This window comes from Zalophus californianus, chromosome 11 (genome assembly GCF_009762305.2).
Source record: "Zalophus californianus isolate mZalCal1 chromosome 11, mZalCal1.pri.v2, whole genome shotgun sequence".
NCBI lineage: Eukaryota > Metazoa > Chordata > Mammalia > Carnivora > Otariidae > Zalophus > Zalophus californianus.
This window is the reverse complement of record NC_045605.1, coordinates 24,868,634-24,885,143: the sequence shown is the minus strand read 5'-3', so window position 1 is coordinate 24,885,143 and position 16,510 is coordinate 24,868,634. Positions and strand designations below refer to the sequence as shown.

Genomic DNA, 16,510 nt, shown 5'->3' with positions numbered 1-16,510 from the left:
ATTGTTTTGTTTCAGAATAGGGAGGTATGAGGAGAGGGAGAGAGGTGGGGGAATGGCTGGTTGGTGGAGCAGTGAGAACACAATGGCCAGTTGGTAGGGGGGAATCAGAAAAATGCATTTATTAGGTTTGGTATCTTATGTAGCCGTAGTTAGTGGCACCCTAAAACAATTATAATGATAAAATCAGAGATAACAGATTACAGATTGCCATAACAAATACAATAGCAATGAAAAAGTTTGAAATACTGGGAATTACTAAAATGTAACAAAGACATGAAGTGAGCAAGTGCTGTTGGAAAAATGGTGCTGATAGACTTTCTCAACACGGGGTTACAACAAACCTTCAATTTGTAAAAAAATGCAGTATCTGTGAAGTATAATAAAGTGAAGAGCAATGAAATGAGGTATGCCTGTGATAATTTTCCCTGTCTTCCTCTTCCCAACCCCTGGCAAACACCAAATATACTTTTTGTCCCCCTATGAATTTGACTCTTTTTGGACATTTTGTATATATGTAGTAATAAAACAAATGGTCTTTTGTGTCTGACTTCTTTCATGTAGCATGTTTTAACTATTCATTCTTGTGGTAGGATGAATCAGCATTTCATTCTTTTTGTTTTTATGGTTGAATTTTGGTACATTTTGTCCATTTGGTACATTTTGTCCATTCTTCAGGTGATAAGCATTTTGGTTGTTTCTACTTTTTGGATATTATAACTAATACTGGTATGAATATTCATGTATAAATTCATGGTGGACATATGTTTTTATTTTTCTTGGTTAAATATTTAGGAATGGAACTGCTGAATTATATGGTATTTCTCTATTTAATATTTTGAGAAACTGCCAAACTATTTTCTACCATTGGCTGTACCATTTAAATTCCTACCTGCAATGAATGAAGGCTCCAGTTGCTCCACATGTTTGCTAACTAGTCTGGTCCTTTTTTATAATTATTAATAATATATTTGAATTAAATTCTGCCACCTTCCTACTTATTTTTAAATTTGTCTTGTTCTTTCTTTGTACCTTTATTCTTCCTTTCTCTGCTTTCTTCTGGGTTAATCAAACATGTTTTATTTTAAAAGATTTTCTCCTCTATCAGCTTTTTAGTTATACAGTTATTTAGTTTTATTCTAGTAGTTACTATAAAATTGCAACATATATCTGACTTACTGTATTCTTTTCAAAAATAGTGCTTATTTCATTTCCCAGCCAATAGACAACCACTATATGTTGGTCCTACTATTTGTGCTTTTTTATGTCTATTATAAAACTTATAGGATATTATTTTTATTTTTATGTCAGTTTTTAAACCATTATTTACTTATATTTTCTCACTTTTTCCTTCAGTGTGGTTTTCATGAATTTCTATAGTTTTGGGATCAGTTTTCTTCAGTCAAAAGAACTCTACTATTTCTTTTATTGTAGGTCTCTTGGTGGCAAATTTTTTCAGCTTTTGTTTGAAAATAACTTATTTTCCCTACTTTTTTTTTTTTTTTTAAATTAAGTAGGCTCCATGCCAAGTGTGTGGAGCCCAGTGCGGGACCTGAACTCCTGACCCCAAGATCAAGACCTGAGCTGATATCAAGAGTCAGACACTTAACCAGCTGAGCCACCCAGACACCCCATTTTCCCTGCTTTTTTAATGGATGACTTTTTTAAAAAAAAGATTTAATTATTTATTTGACACAGAGAGACACAGCGAGAGAGGGAACACAAGCAGGGGGAGTGGGAGAGGGAGAAGCAGGCTTCCTGCTGAGCAGGGAGCCCAATGCAGGGCTTGATCCCAGAATCCAGGGATCATGACCTGAGCTGAAGGCAGATGCTTAACGACTGAGCCACCCAAGTGCCCCTAATGGATGACTTTTAATGAATAATTTAGAAGATTCTAGGTTGGCAGTATTTTTTCTTCTTACTATGCTGAAGGTTTACTCCATTATCTTTTCATTTCCATTGAAAGGTCCTCCTACATTGTTATTGTTGTGTCTTTGAAGTCAACTTGTCTTTTATTCTCTGGCTGCTTGTAAGAATTTCAATCAGTGTTTTGTTTTTTAAGTAAATTTTGAGTATTTTAGTAAGTTATGAGTAAGATACACCTAATTTTTTTTTATCCTGCTTGATGTATGTGGGACTTCTTGAATCTCTATTTTGATGACTTCTAGAAGTTCTGGAAACTTTTTATCAATTGTTTTTCAGATATTGCTGTTGTCTTGTTTTCTGTTTCATTATCTCCCTTGTCTCTGATTTACTAATTTAGACATATTTGAGACTGTCTTAACCAAGTCTCATGTTTGTGTATTTCTCTTTTTTCTTTGTGTGCTCCAGGGTGGATATTTTCTACTGAGCTATCTTCTAGTTCACTAATTCTTTCTTTAGCCATGTCACTTGTTCTGTTAAACCCATCCAATGAGTTATTAATTTCAGATGCTGCATTTTTCAATTTTAGGATGAGCATTTGATTGTTTTCCAGATTCCAGTTGTCTCTTAAAATTTTTAATCTTTTCATCTAGTTTTAAAAAATTTTTATCGAACATATTAGTCATAAATGTTTTTAGTGTTTGATTAAAAACTTGATAAAACTTGGTGAGAATTTAACTGATTTCTTTTTACCAGCTTGTCTCTCTTCTTTCCTGCTTTACTGTAAGCATTAATTCCTTTTGAACCAGCTTATCGTGGAGATTCCTGTCTTTCTTTAGAGTTTAGACTATCTGGTTGCCTCAGTTTTCTGATGGATTCAAGGAAAGTTATGATTTCTTAGGCTGTCTTTATTTTTTCTTGTTTGGCTGGGAGTAGTGCTTTTTACAGCTTTCACTACATCATAAGCAGAAGGCAGAACTTCATAAGCATTTTAAAGTCCCTTTCTGATAATTTTAAAGTCTGAATCAAATGCGAGTCTCTGTTTTGACTTTTCCCCCAATTTTTGCTCATTTGTTTCTGTTTTTTAAAATTTATTTTTAATTTTTTTTAAAGCATGCCTTGTAATGTTTATTGGATACTAGATTGGATAAAATATTTGCAGAGGATCTGTAGAATATTATTTTCCTCTGAAGAGAGTTATTATTTTTTTCCTGGCACTTCTAATGCTATAAAATCTTGGTTTTAGGATTATTTAGAGTTCATGTATTGCTAGTTTTTCCTTACTCCTAAGGCATGGCTCTTCTGGAGTTTCAAGAGCCCAGGGTTTCTTTTCTTTCTTCAGTGTTCCTCCATCTTGACAGTGCTTGCTTGCCGACCTCTGTCTCTACAGCATGACTGGACTGCTAAAATATCCTGTTGGCTCTTTAGTTGCCTATCAGCTGTTTTTGTATAGGTTTCTCAGCACCTTGTCCTACATACTTGTAGGCTTTGGAATTAGTTGATGGTTTCCATGTTTATGGGTTCTTTGCTACATGTATTTTTAGGGGTCATTTTCCCCCCTGAAGCCTCATCTGCTTTGGCAACTGCAACTTCCAACCTCTGCCAGCTTAGTCCAGTAAGACTACAATATTATGCTTGGGCTTTATTTCCCATTATTGATTTAGAAAATCTCTAATACGAAAGTAATAATTAAATGTGGAATTTGCTTCATGGGGTCTCAGAGAATGTAGCCCCAGAACTCCTACTTGTATTGATTGCTTTCCTGTGCCTTTAGACAAGATATTTCATATGTTTTGTTTAGCATTCATTGTTGTTCTCAAGAGCACTAGTTCAATACACTGCTACATAAATTGGTACCATATCCTGGAATTTTACTAATCCTGGAATTTTACTAATGCTTAGCACAGTTCCATTAATATTGGTGGCTGTTGCAAATCTTTTCCAGGTTCCTACTGTGTTAAACAGATAAAATCAGTCTTATATAATAATTACCACAGACCATGAAGGTTACATAATAATTAACTTTACATTTATCTTTTGGAATCAAAGCGGGTGTTGGTTACATAAGGAAAGATCTCTGAAAGCCAGAGTACAAATGGGGAATCAGTACTAACCACTAAAGCTTTTAATTAAACGTCAAATCTGACATAATTTTCTATTTTTAAATTACAGTCATTGGAAGGTTTTCATAGAATTGGGAGTTCTTACTATAGTCTCTCATGTTTTTATCTCTAGGAAGATGAAGTCCTCGGTACATTCTGAAGAGGATGATTTTGTTCCAGAACTACATAGAAATGTTCACCCTCGTGAGCGGCCTGATTGGGAAGAAACACTTAGCACAATGGTAAATCAGTTTTATGCATATGTATGTGTGTACATTTTACTTATATAAGAGAAGGAACTGATGAATCCTTATAAGCTTTTTTTGTGTTGCTTTGTTAATTTATTCAGGGAGTATCTATTGAGCAAATAATCTAAGCAATGTTTTAAACTCTGTGGGCAGAGCCCTGAACAAAACACACCAATTTCCTGTCTTTGTGCAGCTTATATTTTAATGGGTTAGGAGGAGAAGGGGATAATTAAATATATAATATGTCAAATGATGGTAAATGCTATTGTAGAAAATTAATGCAGAGTAGTGGGGTTACAGAATGGTAGGATAGCGTGGAAAAGGCTGGTTGCTAGGTTTATAACAGAGGGGCCAAAGAAGGCCTCTGGGAGAAGGTGAAATTTGAGCAGAAGGATGTGAGGGAGTAAGTAGTATGCTTACCTGGAAACATTTTAGGCATTGGAAGAACAAGTTAAAGGCTGTGGCACAGGATTAAAAAGTAAGCTGAAAGAAACACAAGTAGGACATGTGGCTGAAATTGAACAAGCCAGGGGAAAAGTAGAAGGAGATGAGGTCAGAGAGTGGTTTGGGTGGATGGAGAGCAGATCATGTAGTTTTTTGTGGTCCATTATAAAGACTTTGGTTTCTTATGCTGGGTGAGATGGGAAACCATTGGAGGATTTTTGGCTGAGAAGTGACATGATCTGGCTTAAAATTTTAAAGGAAGTGTCTGGTTTCTGTGAATAGGCTAAAAAGAGAGGCAAAAGAAGAAATAAGACCAGTCAGAAGATTATTATAATAGATGAACAGTAATGGTAGCTTGAACTGGAGTGGTAGATATGGTGAAAAATGCTTAGATTCTGGAGAGAGTTCTACAGATAAAGCCTACTGTTTTTGCTGATGAATGGGATGTTACAGAGTGAGCTAAAGAGGTGTCAAAGATGAATTTTAGTTTGTTGGTGTGTTCAACCTGAAGAATGGAGTTAAATTTACCAAAATGCTGGGAAAGCAGTTTTTGTTGGGGGTTGGGTAGAAAAATCCTATGCGGTGTAGTTTTCCACATGATAGTTTGAGATACACATTTAATCCATTATAACTTTTTGCATTTCGGGTCTGTCAATAAGAACGGTGAAATTCCTTTTGTGAAGAATAAGATTTTACTTAATTGTAGTTAAGTTAGTGTTTCTTATCATCAAAATTGAATGCAAATATTCATGTCACTGTTGACCTATAATGAGATTTTACATATTTCATTTTTGAAAGTGCCTTTTCACTCAGGTGTTGCCAAATACGGACACCAGTTCATGAGCATGTGATTTTAATTGAGTCTATTTGTCTCTTGGAAGGCATTTATAGAATTCTATTAGATTCTTGATATTTACCTTTTAGCATAACATTATATTACAAATGTCCAATTAAAGGTGAGGTTGAAGCTTCTCAGTTGCAAAGTTAAATGGATTTTGCAGTGTGGAAATTTCCTTTGTACTGATGATCTGAAAAACCTTGCTGGAACTGTAGTTTGAGTTCAGAAAATATGTTCACTGCAAATTTTTGTGCTAATGGAGATCTCCTTGTTTTAATGTTTGATAGCTTGGAAAATATGTATGACAGCTCATGATTGTGATTCTAACATTTCTCACAGTATGATAAGCTATGTTTTGCTTTGCAATTTTAGGCTAAGTTCATTAAGAAATAGCATCAAATCTGCAGCAAAAACTAATTATGAAAGCCATTTAGCATTCAGTAACCGAGGTTAAAAATAAGTCCAACTGAACTTTTTCTGTTTCACCCATATTTTTTACCAAAATTGGTATAAAGTATCTTAGTAGATTCCACTTCAGGTTGTACTGAATTAATGTTTGTTGAATTTATTTCAGAATATTGTCAGCTGTAGTTGTTCTAGGCAGACTATACATAGGGGCTAATTCTTCAGCCACTTTCAACTCAGCATTGCCTCCTCAGCAACGAAGCAGTATTGGTCACATTTGTTGACTCATCAAGAGCTAAGGAAAACCACTTGAAATCATTTGCCTTATTTTTAAATTGGCTCTTGATTTTGCTCTCAATGCCCTCAAGTCTTCAAGCCTGTACTTGCCAAAAGACTATTAGGCTTAAATCAGTTTGTGTTCTCTGGATTTCTTTGCTATAGTCAAACACGATTTAATTGATTCACAGTTAGTCAGTGGCTTTCCTTGCTCTGCTAACAAATGATCTACTTGGGAATTTACTTTGGATGCAGTCTTGTTTTTATTTTTGTGAAGAAATTCTGTGTCATGGTTTACTCATTTACTCTGTTTTAGAGTTTTCTAACTTTTCAGATTGTTGTTTTCCTGTGAGTTAAGAATACTGTGATGAGTGCATAGTTTGGTAATGTTTGATGTATATTCTCTTTCAGCACAGCTGTAGTGTCAGCACATAATAAACACAGTATTTTGCCATCTTATTTGATAACGAAACCCACATTCTCCTGTGCCTTAAAAACATGACATTCATAGTCCACTCATCTCTTCTTGGCTTATTTTTTACATGTTGTGTACAAATTGGTAGTTTTAAGGACATGGTATGGTGATACATGTGGAACTTGCAGTGCTGTCGACTTGGAGCACTATGGAGTTCCATAGTGCAGTTTATGGTGTGCTGAACAGCAGTATGAATTGATGAGAGTGCCTCATAAGGTCTCTTTCATAGCTACTCAGCTCTGTCATTGTAAAGTGAAAGTAGCCATAGATAATACATAAATGAGCATGGCTGTGTTCCAGTGAAACTTTATTTATGGACACATATTTGAATTTTATGTAATTTTCACATGCCATTAGATAATCATCCTTCTTTTGATATTATCCTGCCCAAACACTTAAAAATGTTAGCTTATGGGCTATACAAGAACAGGCATTAGACTGGGTTGGCCCGAGTTTTGGCCCCTGCCTTATATAATTGTAACTTAAGATGTAAGGCTTTCTGAAACCTTTCAGATAGAAAAATAAAATAAAATAAGAATAAAAGTAGAACCAAATGGTTCTATTTTACTTATCATAATATGTTGTTCATATCTATGTCTTAATACTTATCTCATTCTAGTTAGTTATGGATGTATAACCTTTTACTATACTGTGAGTTTTTGAGAAAGGATAAAAATAATCTTGTATTCATTTTATTGAAAGATAAAGTTTAAAGAGGATATAATCATGACTCTCATACAAATATAAAACGAACATATGCCAAGGATATTTAGTTAACTCATTAATTAATGGAGGAACCAGTCAAGTGTTACAACTTGATTCAAAGGAGATTTGGTTCAAAGGGGAATTCAGAGTGCCTTACTGTTAGAGATTAATCATGCTAAAATAGATGCAAATGGATGCAAAAACTGGCAAAACTGTTTAGTTCCACTAGACACCATTTGCATTTCTATGGTTGGGAATTATTTCTACTATTAGTTTTCTGCAAGTTAACTTCTCTGCAGAGATGGAAAATAGCCTCAGCAAAGACAAGCCCCACACCTCTATCAGATCAGTGAATCCCTGGAGGTGCTAGCATCCCATTGAAAAGATAGCAGGAAGGGAAGAATGAAGGGGGGGAAATCGGAGGGGAAGATGAACCATGAGAGACTATGGACTCTGAGAAACAAACTGAGGGTTCTAGCGGGGAGGGGGGTGGGGGGATGGGTTAGCCTGGTGATGGGTATTAAAGAGGGCACGTACTGCATGGAGCACTGGGTGTTAAACGCAAACAATGAATCATGGAACACTACATCAAAAACTAATGATGTAATGTATGGTGATTAACATAAATAATAAAAAAAAAGAAAAAATAGTAATCTGGCTTGCTGTTAGCGTGTGGAAACGCAATTGTTTTAATGATTTTGTATTCTGAAACTTTACTGAATTTGTTTATTAGTTCTGACAGACTGTGTTTTGTTGGAGTCTTTAGGGTTTTGTATATAATATGTCATCTAGAAATAGTTACAGTTTTACTTCTTCCTTTCTGATTTGGAGGCCTTTTATTTCTTTTTCTTGCTTAATTGCTCCCGATAGGATTTCCAGTACTATTTTGAACAGACACGATGAGAGTGGGCATCCTTGTCTTGTTCCTGATCTTAGAGGAAAAGCTTTTAGCTTTTCATCATTGAGAATGATATTAGCTGTGGGCTTTTCATATATGGCCCTTACATTGAGGTACATTCCCTGTATATCACCTAGATTGAGAATTTTTATCATAATCGTTGTTGAATTTTGTCAGGTGCTTTTTCTGCATTTATTGAGATGCTCATATGATTTTTATCCTTCATTTTGTTAATGTGGTGTGTCATGTTGATTGATTTGTGGCTGTTGAACCATCCTCTGATCCCTGTATGAATCACACTTGACCATGGTGTATGATCCTTCTAATGTACAGTTGGATTCAGTTTGCTATATAGTGTTGAGGATTTTGCATCTGTATTCATCAGGGATGTTGTCCCATAACTTACTTTTTTAAAGATTTTATTTATTTATTTATTTATTTATTTAAGAGCGTGTTTGTGGGGGAGGGGCAAAGGGAGAAGGAGACAGAGAATCTCAAGTGGACTCCACATTGAGTGAGGAGCCTGAGACAGGGCTCGATCTCACGACCCTGAGATCATGACCTGAGCTGAAAAGATGCTTAACCGACTGAGCCATACAGATGCCCCTGTAATTTACTTTTCTTGTAGTGTCCTTGTCCGCTTTTGACATCAAGGTATTGCTGGCCTTGTATAATCAGTATGAGAGTGTTCCCTCTTATTTTTTGGAAGAGTTTAAGAAGGGTTGGTATTTGTTTTACTTTAAAAGTTTGGTAGAATGCACTAGTCAAGCTGTCTGATCCTAGATTTTTATTTGTTGGGAGGTTTTTGATTACTGATTCACTCTCCTTACTAGTAATTGATCGGTTCTAAATAATTTTAAAATTAAAACAACAACAAACCCTACGGTAGCACCCTATCCTTTTGTGATTTATAGTTTACTTATTACTCTTCATAAATTTCTAACTAAATAGCTATAATATAAGCATTATAAAAAATCTAATAAAAAACCATCGTTTTTCTTAATTATTAAGTGAAATACTTATTTACAACTATTTAGCAGTGAAATAATTTAGTGAAAAAAGTTAGGATCTTAAAAAAGATAAGGTAAAAAACCTGAAGAGATAATCTTTAACCAGTTCTGAATATTTTAACTTAAAACCACCTTACATCATACTTCTTAGTGTTTTATTGTATATTTTATTTTTAGTATTGATTATATCAGTATTCTCAGAATGGATCCTGTTAATTCTCAAGGATTTTTTTGGGAACAGTTTCTCACCTGAGTTTTTTTTTTTTTTTTACCATTAAAATCAGCATGTTCAAGGCTAATGGCTAAAGCAGGTCATGTTGTATGTAGTAAAGAAGTTGTTACAAAATAAAATCGATGGTCCTTGGTCAAAATGCTCATAGATGCTAACAACCAGAGCCCTGAAAATTAAAACAAGTTATAAATGATGATTTTCCAAAATATCAAAAATTTTACAAAGGAAGATAACAAGTTAATATTCAATGTTGTTAACATGTATGTGTGCCTCTGCACATGCCCTCCCCTTTTCCTTTCTCATAAACAGACACGTGTGTGTTTGGCTCGTGTGTGCACATGTGTGCTCTCTCCCACACATGCATACTTTCTCACACACACATAACCACATCCACAGTCACTCCTGAAGGGTTGGCTGGCTCTTTTCCTCTGCATTTCTTTTTCCCACCTGCTAAATGCAGGCATATACAGGGGGTCTGTATTTTATTTCTTTATGCTTGTTTCTTCCCACTTCTTTACTGTTCCTGCAGATCGGACTGTCATCTCTATACAGATACAGATGACTTCCATGTCCATATTTCTAGCTCTGTAAGAATTCATTCCCCACTGGAAGATCCTATAGAAACTGTGACCTATGGAGGTTCACTAAATCTCAGCTTTCCTCCTCCCAGAAATGAGTTACTTCCTTTTAACTTGATGGTTTATGTTAATAATACTAACTTCATTCCAGTCACTCAGGTCAGAATCCTTGCATTTGTTATACATCATTTTGCTCCAGTTGTATGGCCTCCTCACTCTTTCTCAAATATGCCAAGTATTCTCCCACTTCAGGGCCTTTGTATTTGTGTTCTCTTCTGGAGAGTGCTTTCCCTACATGATCTGCACAGCTTGCTCTGCTCCTTCCTTCTCGTCTCTTCAAATGTTACAGTTAAGTGCTGCCTTTACTCACTCTCTTAGAGTTAATAATAGCCCTGTCTTCCTCTCTGCCTTTTTTACGGGGCTTTAATTTTCTCCATAGTACTTGCAAATGTAATTTGTGTCATTATTATCTTTCTTTTCCATTAGATTATAAGCTCCTTGAATACAGGGACTTTGTCGCTTCTGTTTACTGTTTCATCCCCTGTGCCTGGCATAATAAATTCTTAGTAATATATTTTTTAAATGAATGAAATTGTCATTCTCTGGACAAATAGAACCACTTGTTTTTCCTTGAAAATGCCCTGAATTTTCCTGCTTTATTATCCTATCTTTATTACCTGCTTTATTATTTATTAGATGTTAATGTGAATTTTCTTCTTTCTTTTCTATTTTCTCTTTCTCTTCTCTCCTTTTTTTAAGATAAAAGTGAGACCATTGGTACATTTTTCTTAGACTTTTCAAAAGTACCCTTTGTACTGGACCATTTTCCCCGTCTGTTGCCTACTGTCTAAAGAGGAATGAGGATTGATTAAAACAGCTGGATTATTTCCTCCTGAATAATCTTGAGGAAGAGGTAATTTTGGAGGAGGTGTGTATTTTGTTTATTGCTCCTTTATTAATAGTTGTCCACTCTGTTTGGTACTTAGACTGGTTCCTTTTACCCAGTTGAGCTATAAAAACCCTACAGTTTGAATAAAAGAAATAAGAAGTCTTTGGAAATGTTCTTTAAATGAATGTCTTTAGTTCTTTTATTACTGCATGATATTTAACAGTGCATTTTTGACTTTTGGGTGAATTTTAGTTATAACTCAGAGAAACTGAAGATGTTTATCATATCACAGTCTTTAAAAACTGAATGTTTTGTTTAGTTTTCCTTTCTGAATAATCACAAATGCAACCATTGATTAATATGCAAAGCCCAGGTTTTGAATTCCTGCCAAATATATTCAGAACTCTTCAATAAACAACTCCAAGCCCACCCCATTCCATGGTGCATCCTTTTCTGGCTGAAGATTGTGGGAATTCTCTGGCATGAATCAAAGCGGCAATTATTATTGAAGATAATTAATGTACTGCTGAGAGTTCTGAGATATGTATTAGGTGAGCCATATGAAATTGTTAGTTTTATAGGTTAAACAAGCTCAAAATTGGCAGTTTTATAAGGTTAAGCCCAAAATCTTTTGTACTGTTGAACTGATCTCAAACCGAGTATTTTATTGTTAATTATTAAACTGAAAACTACGGTTGACCCTTGGACAACACGGGTTTGAACTGCGCAGATCCACTTCTGTGTGCATTTTCTTGGATAAATACCTGGTACTGTAAATATATTTTCTCTTCCCTATGATTTTCTTAATAATATTTTCCCCTAGCTTCCTTTATTGTAAGAATACAGTATATAATACATATAACATGCAAAATATTGACAATTTATGTTATCGTTAAGGCTTCTGGTCAGTAGTAGGCTATTAGTAGTTAAATTTTTGGGGAGTCAAAAGTTATACTCAATTTTTAATTGTGCAAGGGGTCAGCGTCCTTAATTCCTGTGTTGTTTAAGGGTCAGTTGTACATTCTAAATATTGTGCTACTTAAGGCATTTAGTGATCTGGATGTTACTTTTACTGAGAGAATTTGTTATATAGCTTTTCATAAAATTTTTTTTAACTTAGGAAACATTCAGGGAGAAAGTACATAAAACGTGCTGTTGGAGGAGTTATGATTCTTATAGATCTCAACTGGAGTGTTATGGGTAGTCTAGAATCTTGCTATTTCTTTCTTTAACAGAAGTTTCCCAATCAAGTGTCTCCCTCATTTGTGGTTCTTTCTTCCCTTCTACTATTCTTTTGTTCATACCTTTCCTTATTTCAGAAAGAACTTGTATTTTATGTTTTATAATATATATTTAAATATTACATGCACATTTTTATTAGTAGATCTGGTGTACACAATTCAAATGTAGAAACAGATCAGTATCATTTTCTAGCAGCACTGAAGACTAGCAGTAATTTACCGGAACAAAGTCTCTATAAAGGTAATAGTATACTATTTTTAGATTTTCCTAAGAACCTTAATAGAAAATATCTGATAAATTTATTTACAACATTGGAACCCTGTATTTTCAGCAAATAAAATACTTGCTGAATAAGGGGGATTATCTTTAATGATTGGGACAGATGGGAGTGAGATGAAAGAAAGAATGAATCTCCATTATAGATAAGTATATATTTCAGAATATTTAACAGTTTTGCTAGTATGTCATTGTGTTAATTTTTATGTTGATTTACCAGATGTTGCCTGCTGGAGGATTTGTGATTATTATAGTAATGGCTCTTGCTAATAACTTTTCCTAAATTATTTTAAATGTTGCCCTGAATAATTTTTTTCTTGCTCTTAATTGGTTTTCTCTGAAGAGACATTATTTTGTAGTAGAATTGAACTTTAAGGCAACTTCTTCATTGCGAAGGAATTAATTTTATTATCACTTTTTAAAATCAGTTTTTTTTTTTTGCTTTAGTAATCTCACCCAGTTGTTCCCTTTCAAAATAGAAAATTAAATAGGAATAATTATATAGTTTACTCCTGGGTCTTATCTGATGGTTATTTGTATGCTTTGGGAGTTATCCTTCTACTTAAATCTACCTGCCTCCTTTGGTTCCAAGGTGTTTTTAGCACTTGCACGTTAGAAGTTCAGTTCTGGATACTATGTTGGAGGAAATAAGTGAAGAAAATTATTTAATATTAAGGATATTTTGTTGTATCAAAATTCTTTTGAAAATATTCACACAGATAACTCAGTTAATTTAATTTCTTGGTAATATACTTACTCTTTAAGAATTGGGGCACCTGGGTGGCTCAGTTGGTTAAGCGTCCAACTCTTGATTTCGGCTCAGGTTGTGATCTCAGGGTTGTGAGATTGAGCCTCAACTCAGGCTCCGCAAGCCTGCTTAAGATTTTCTCTCTCCCTCTCCACCTCCCTCCATTCTCTCCCTCTCTCAAAAAAAAAATCATTTTAGTGATATTGTTGTTCAACATAATATATGGTAGATTTAATAGTTTTAGCTTTTCCGTAGTATTGGGATAATTATTATTACATTTCCCCTTATTGTCTCTTGTTCCTTTGTAAGAAAGGGAACAATACTTAGACCAATTAAAATTTAATAGCTTCTATAAACATTTTTCATTTCAGAGATTTGTTTCATGTGTGTCCTGTGGTGAAACTGTGGTTGAATGGACACTGGTAGTCCCATTTGCTTTTCTTGACAGAATGGATTTCATATTCAAATCTTGGTTTTTCAGTAATGTAGATTGTAATGCATATGTATATGTATAGATCTTCCTTGACTTATGATGGGGTCACGTCCTGATAAACCAATTGTACATTGAAAATACTGTAAGTTGAAAATGCATTTTTTTTTGAAAATGCATTTGATACATCTAACCTACTGAACGTTATAGCTTAGCCTAGTCTATCTTATTTTTTTTTTTAAGGTTTTATTTATTTATTTGAGAGACAGAATGAGAGATAGAGAGCATGAAAGGGAAGAGGGTCAGAGGGAGAAGCAGACTCCCTGCTGAGCAGGGAGCCGGATATGGGACTCGATCCCAGGACCGTGGGATCATGACCTGAGCCGAAGGCAGTCGCTTAACCAACTGAGCCACCTAGGCGCCCAGCCTAGTCTATCTTAAATGTGCTCAGAATACTTAGAGTTGGGCAAAATTATTTAACACAAAGCCTGTTTTATAATAAAGTGTTGGATATCTCAATGGATTTATTGTATATTTTACTGAAAGTGAAAGCCAGAATGGTTGTATGGGTACAGAACCATTGCTTACCCTCACGATCCTGTTGTTGACTAGGAGCTATGGCTCACTGCTGCTGCCCAGGATCAGTAGAAAGTATGGTACTATATATCGCTAGCCCAGGAAAAAGTCAAAATTCAAAACTTAAAGTATAGTTTCTACTGAATGTGCATTCCTTTTGTACCATTGTAAAGTCAAAAAGTCATAAGTAAAACCATTTTAAGTCGGGGACTATCTGTATATGCATGCAGTTCTATCAACATAGGGACAGTTCCTACGATTTTTTTTTTCCCATTTAAGAGGCCAAATATTTTTACCTTTACTACTATATTTTAAGCAGAAGTGTTATTTTCATCATCATTTTGATGAAACGTTATTTATAACATTAGTCTAAAGCTGTTGTGCCTTCCCTCAAATTCTGAATACAAGTAATAAAAAGAATATAATAAATAAAATTTGAGTCTGCTAAAGGAAAAAAGTGAAGAGTGGCAGAAGGTTACCATTTTTTCCCCCGAATTATTTTTACATGCTTTTCCCCAGCCTGTACATAAAGAAGATTGTGATCTAGGCTTCCTTTCCCCTCACATATGTTGTTTTGGGATTTTTTGTTCTTTGAAGAAAAGGACATTCTGGGGCCATTTCGATAACAGTTTATTCTTACGCTGATTGCATTTTGATGTCCTTTGTGAATGCTTATTTGGTGATGTTGATTTTCTATAACAATTTCAGATCTACCTTTGTTGTTCTTAAGTATTAACTACTCATTTTGAATAGTTTGCCTTAATGCCCAGTAGAGATTTAGTATCACAATCTTGCTTATTCAGCTGATTAGGAATGTGCATGTATGTGTATGTACCTATGTGTTAATATTGGTGTTATTTGTCTACCTTGTGAAAGTGAGATTTTATATAAAATCATTCATACTACAAATTACTGGAATTATATATAAATACAATGATATCTTCATTATTTAGTAAGGAATATTATGAAGCTGGGTTTGGGATTTCCTGCCCTTCTGCCTTTTTCTCTATTATAGGAAGCAAATCCCTGCAAACTACATTTCCTAGGCTCTCTTACCAGCAGGCTTCTGGGTAGGTTTGGTCAGTTGGAGGCACTGGTAGAAGATTGGAGGGCAGGAAAAGGGGAGAAGACCAGTTATTTCTCCTTCTTTTTCTGCTTTGAGATGCATCTCACTGTCGTTCTAGCTCCTACTGCATTAACTCATGACTTAGCTCAGTGATCAAAAAATCCATTTTATTACTAGAACATGGGTGTATCTTATCATAAATACATTTTTATTCTTGTTCTTTTCTAAATTGCCTGTTAATATGAATACCTAGTTTTGTCTATTGGAATTGAATATCTGATCTCATTTAGTTATAATGGGTTGTTATGCATTTGCATATGGTTGCTATAAGGTAGATAACATGCAAAGGTGGAAGAAGGTGGCTAGCTTGCTTTCTCTTTTTCCCTCTCTTTCTCAGTAAAGCTTTCTTCCTTTATAAAAACAAAACATGTATATATAGAAAATGTGGAAATATGAGAAAAAAAAAGAGCGACTCACCCATAATTCCATTTCCCACACTGGTGAGATTATTTTGGTATATTTCTTTTGTGTCTTCTTACAATGCAGAGAGTTTCTAATTTAACACCCATATAAACATGATTTTCTTCTACAAATTTCTCCAAATAGCTTCTTTCAAAGAATATTGCTTTGTTAATATATTCTCTTTTCCGCATTATGTCTGGGAATATAATTTTATACTTGTAAACAATATACAGTTTTGTATCTTTCTCTTCCCATTGAACATATGCATTCTGCCTTATTTAGGGGCTCCAGTGAAGGGAAAACTGGATATTCCCCCATTGTACATTATGAAAAGTGTCATAGATAAAGGAGTTGGCTGGTTCACTGGAAGGAAGAGATCTGGCTGGTGGGCATAGTGTAGGCACACCTGTGAAAGGGGAATAAAAATATGCCATTGAGAAGGAAAGGAATTAAGTTTTCTTCTTTGTAGGGGAAATGAGTGATGGTCATTTTTTTTAAAAGATATTATTTATTAGAGAGAGAGTGCGTGCGAGCACAAGTGGGGGATAGAGACAGAGGGAGAGGGAGAAACAGATTCCCTTCTGAGCACGGAGCCTGACGCAGGGCTCAGTCCCAGAGCCCTGAGATCATGACCTGAGCCCAGAACCGTGAGACCGTGACCTGAGCTGAAGGCAGGTGCTTAACTGACGGAGCCACTCAGGTGCCCCGAATGAGGGTCTTGAGAGCTGCAAAATGGGTATGGAACAGTTT

General features: G+C 34.9%; 1 protein-coding gene across 5 annotated transcripts in view; it reads left to right on the top strand.

Annotated features, from left to right (window-relative positions):
* Nucleotides 1–16,510, top strand: part of ARHGAP32 (Rho GTPase activating protein 32) — a 322,139-nt gene that overhangs the window by 110,558 nt on the left and 195,071 nt on the right. For 4 of the 5 annotated variants that reach the window (XM_027578842.2, XM_027578844.2, XM_027578843.1 and 1 more), the window contains one exon: nt 4,096–4,204. In XM_027578842.2, coding sequence (XP_027434643.1) covers nt 4,096–4,204 — 109 coding nt within the window. Of the gene's footprint in view, nt 1–4,095; nt 4,205–10,830; nt 11,000–16,510 lie in introns of those variants that run through there. The other variant, XM_027578845.2, reaches the window with a different exon arrangement.